We start from the raw sequence: 3,598 nt of genomic DNA on the forward strand, positions 1-3,598 counted from the left end.
TCATTCCCATGGCTTTGAGGCGTTTTGAAATGGCTTGTTGAGTCACTCCCAATGATCGTGCCAATTCTTCTTGATTTTGACACGAGTCTTGCTCAAGTAATGCCTCCAATTCTGCATCTTCGAAAACCTTCTCTCTTCCATCGCTATGCCGGTCTTCGACGTCAAAATCACCGTTCTTGAAGCGTTGAAACCACTCACAACACGTTCTTTCACTAATAGCGGCCTCATCATAAGTATTTGAGAGCATTCGATGAGCCGTAGATTTCTTCATATTGAAGCAAAAAATTAAAACCTCCCGCAAATGACGAGAATTTGACTCGTAAACTGACATTTTCAATCGAGAATAACTTCATGATGCAGACACAAATCGATTAATGTTTCTATGGAGTTATGTTGACAGATGCCCAAGTTTATTGTATGACGTCTATGATCTATTTATTTCGACCACCACTTACCGCTAAAACTATCTATAGGAAAACGGCGGAAACAAAGTTGTACATCTAATAAATATTACAAAAAATTCTTTTACATGGCACTTGGGGGATCCCTGTAGAGCACAATTATTCGATATATTTCTCATTAGCTTGAATGACAGCCTCTATTCTCGTTCGCACGCACGCTATAATGTAGCACTGTCCATGCTGAGATTTGTTTGTGATTCTTTTAACTATGCTCCATACGTAGTAGTCCAAGGGATTTAAATCTAAGCTATTGGAAGGCCAGAATTCCTTGGACCAAAACATATCGACGTTGTTGTCTGAAAGCAAATTTTGAATCAAATGATTCGTATGAGTCGGTGCACCGTCCTGCTGAAAAACATGGTCTTGCGGACGCCACAATTTCCATCCACGGCTACATCTATCAGAACGCGCAACAATTACCCTGAGTCATCAAAATGAGCTCTTTCAATGACTGCGGGGGTTCTCGCATGTGCGTTCTTTCGAGTGATTCTTGTTCGCTGGCATATTGAAACCTTCATTGGACTGTTTTAAAGTCATATATTTTGCCACAATGTCATAAACGGTTGATCTTGCATATTCAAAGAACCGAATTATTTCCGTTGCTCAGCGTCCAGCACAAAGGTCTTCGATGATTGCAGCTTTTCGATTATACTCCATACTTGGTTTCAATGTCGCGGCCATTTTGAGAATATGACTGTTTACTAGAAGCATCAGGCTTTCTCGGATGCCAACAATAACCTCTGGCGGAGGCACATATAGCAGAAAATTTAAATTGAAATTTGTCCGGATTTTGACGCACCCTATATGTGTTTTGAAAAGTTCTCGAGGCAAGCTACAAGAATATGCAATGAAAAAATGGGGATTCCATTTAAAAAATTCAAATTGGATCATATGTAAGCGAATAACAAAATTGATAATTTTTATGAATGATCTAGAGCTTTGTGCTTATCATTTAATCTGATAATTATATTGATAACAAGGCAAATTCAAGGATTGTAATGATTTATGCGGTATTGATATTTAGTTTATCTATTATAATAAAAATATCTTAGGACAAAATCTTATCACATCTACAACACAAGATATATACATGTTTGTATAATATATTTGTATTTAATATATTTGATTTAAGATCTCCAAGTTAATTTTAATTAGCGATATTGAGAAGGATCGATAAAAATAGAATTGAAATGTTTATCTTTGTACTTAATAGTAACGGAACAAATTTATCACATATGTGCATCCAGTGTTCGACTCTCTTAGGCATTTAATTATTTAAAAAAATTTTAAATGACTTTGATAACGTCAAAATCAAACCAATAATACTGTCTTATGTCCTTCTCGAAATCACAAAACTTTTATCTGAAACATTTTTCCTTAAAATGCATTCTTTTTGAGCATAGAAAGATTAAAATGGCCTACCCTATATATATATAGTCTCTTCCTTATTATTTAATTGCAGTTTTATTTCATTATTCTATATACAGGATGTTTGGAAAATAATGATAAATTTTTCGCAAAGAGAATAGATTAAACTGAGAAGAAAAATCCTCTATCATTTTGCAATTTTCGCATTAGTTAATAAGATATTAATTGCTAAAAATTGCCAAAAATTGCTTTCAATAATTTTTTACTCAAATATTATCAACTTTACAGAAAAACTGAAAAGAGACAAAAAATGTTTATATTCTTCTCATAGCTCTAAGAGCTCTTTTTTAGAATTTTTTCAGAATTTTTTAATACTGTATTTTTTCATGTTGATAAAAATGAGAAAATGCAGTACTAAAAAGTCGATAAAAAATTCATAGTTCTATGAGAAGAAAACAATTTTCACCTCTTGCAATTTTTTTGTAAAGTTGATAGTATTTAAGTAAAAAATTATTGAAGACTAATTTTCGGCAACTTTTAGCAATTAATATCTTGTTAACTATTGCGAAAATTGCAAAATGATAAAGGACTTTTCTTTTCAATTTAGTCCATTCTGTTCTTATGCGAAAGATTTATCATTATTTTTCAAACACCGTATGTTACAATATTTCCTTTCCATCGCTTAGGTCAATAAAATATAACTAAAATTTTTAATTATTTACTTACTGGCTGTAATTGTTCTCTACTACCAGGTTGACTCCAGCCATTATCTTCATCATTATTAATGTTATTACTATGTTGTTGATGAAATATATGAAGGTTTGCTCCACCATCTGAAGCTCTTCTACCAAAACCTCCGGCTGTAAACATACACGGTAAAGTAATAATATATTTACACTAATCAATGTAAATAAATCAGAATTTTTTAATATAAAATTGATCTAGTAAAATAAAGTTAATTTTAATATACAAAATGCCTCATTTTAACATACCTTAACAAATATCTCGAATAATATAGAAAAATATTTCAGAAGAAAATGAAATAGATTCGAGGGGACGTATTTTGGTTGTTTTTTTCCAGGTAAAGGCGCTAAAAAGATATTAAGACTATTTTTTATATAGAATTACATGATTTTTTTTATATAATATATGATAGGATTCTTCTAATTAGTTTGCATAAAAGTACTTAGATTGAGGAATTAACAAACCAATAGTTTACAAAATATTTTTTACTTTATTCTATCACTACTGACATAAAATATTGTTATAAATATTTCATGAACTGTTAATTTTTTTTATAATGGGGGCGCTTTAACATTGTTATAAACAGAATAATTAGATGAATTAATTGGTGTAAAGAAAAACACAGAGTTGTTTTAAAAAAATTTAAGCAAAATAGTTTTTTAATAAGAAACTATATGTTTTCTTTAATTCATTCATTTGATTCATCTCATCATTCTGTTTGTCTTCAAAATATGTAACCGTAGAAATCATTCCATTTTCATCTAAAACGTTTTTCCATATATGTAATATTCCATATGTTACAAGATATTTATCTAAACTAAATTAAAATAGGATAACTCGTATAATAAATATAAAATTAACATAATAAATAATGTTTTGTTTATATATAAGCATATGCGCAAAATATATATAGACACTAGCATACAGAGAAGGAAAGAGATAGAAAGAATTAAATAAAAGTGAAAAAACAAAGAGAGAGAGAGAGAGAGAAAGAGAGAGAGGAGGAGGGGGAGGAGGGGAGGGGA

The 3,598-nt window shown here is 30.7% G+C and overlaps 1 protein-coding gene across 4 annotated transcripts in view; it reads right to left on the reverse strand.

The window, feature by feature from the left end:
* The window catches only part of LOC108693785 (serine/threonine-protein kinase SIK3-like), a 214,862-nt gene that overhangs the window by 121,681 nt on the left and 89,583 nt on the right, over positions 1-3,598 (reverse strand). For all 4 annotated transcript variants that reach the window (XR_001932039.1, XM_018202925.1, XM_018202924.1 and 1 more), the window contains exon 8: positions 2,556-2,689. Coding sequence is in view for 3 of the 4 variants with exons in the window: in XM_018202925.1 (XP_018058414.1) it covers positions 2,556-2,689 (134 nt within the window). In the remaining variant the exon portion in view is untranslated. The remainder of the gene's footprint in view (positions 1-2,555; positions 2,690-3,598) is intronic.

The sequence above is a fragment of the Atta colombica genome, unplaced genomic scaffold, assembly GCF_001594045.1.
Source record: "Atta colombica isolate Treedump-2 unplaced genomic scaffold, Acol1.0 scaffold98, whole genome shotgun sequence".
In the NCBI taxonomy this organism is placed as follows: Eukaryota; Metazoa; Arthropoda; class Insecta; order Hymenoptera; family Formicidae; genus Atta; species Atta colombica.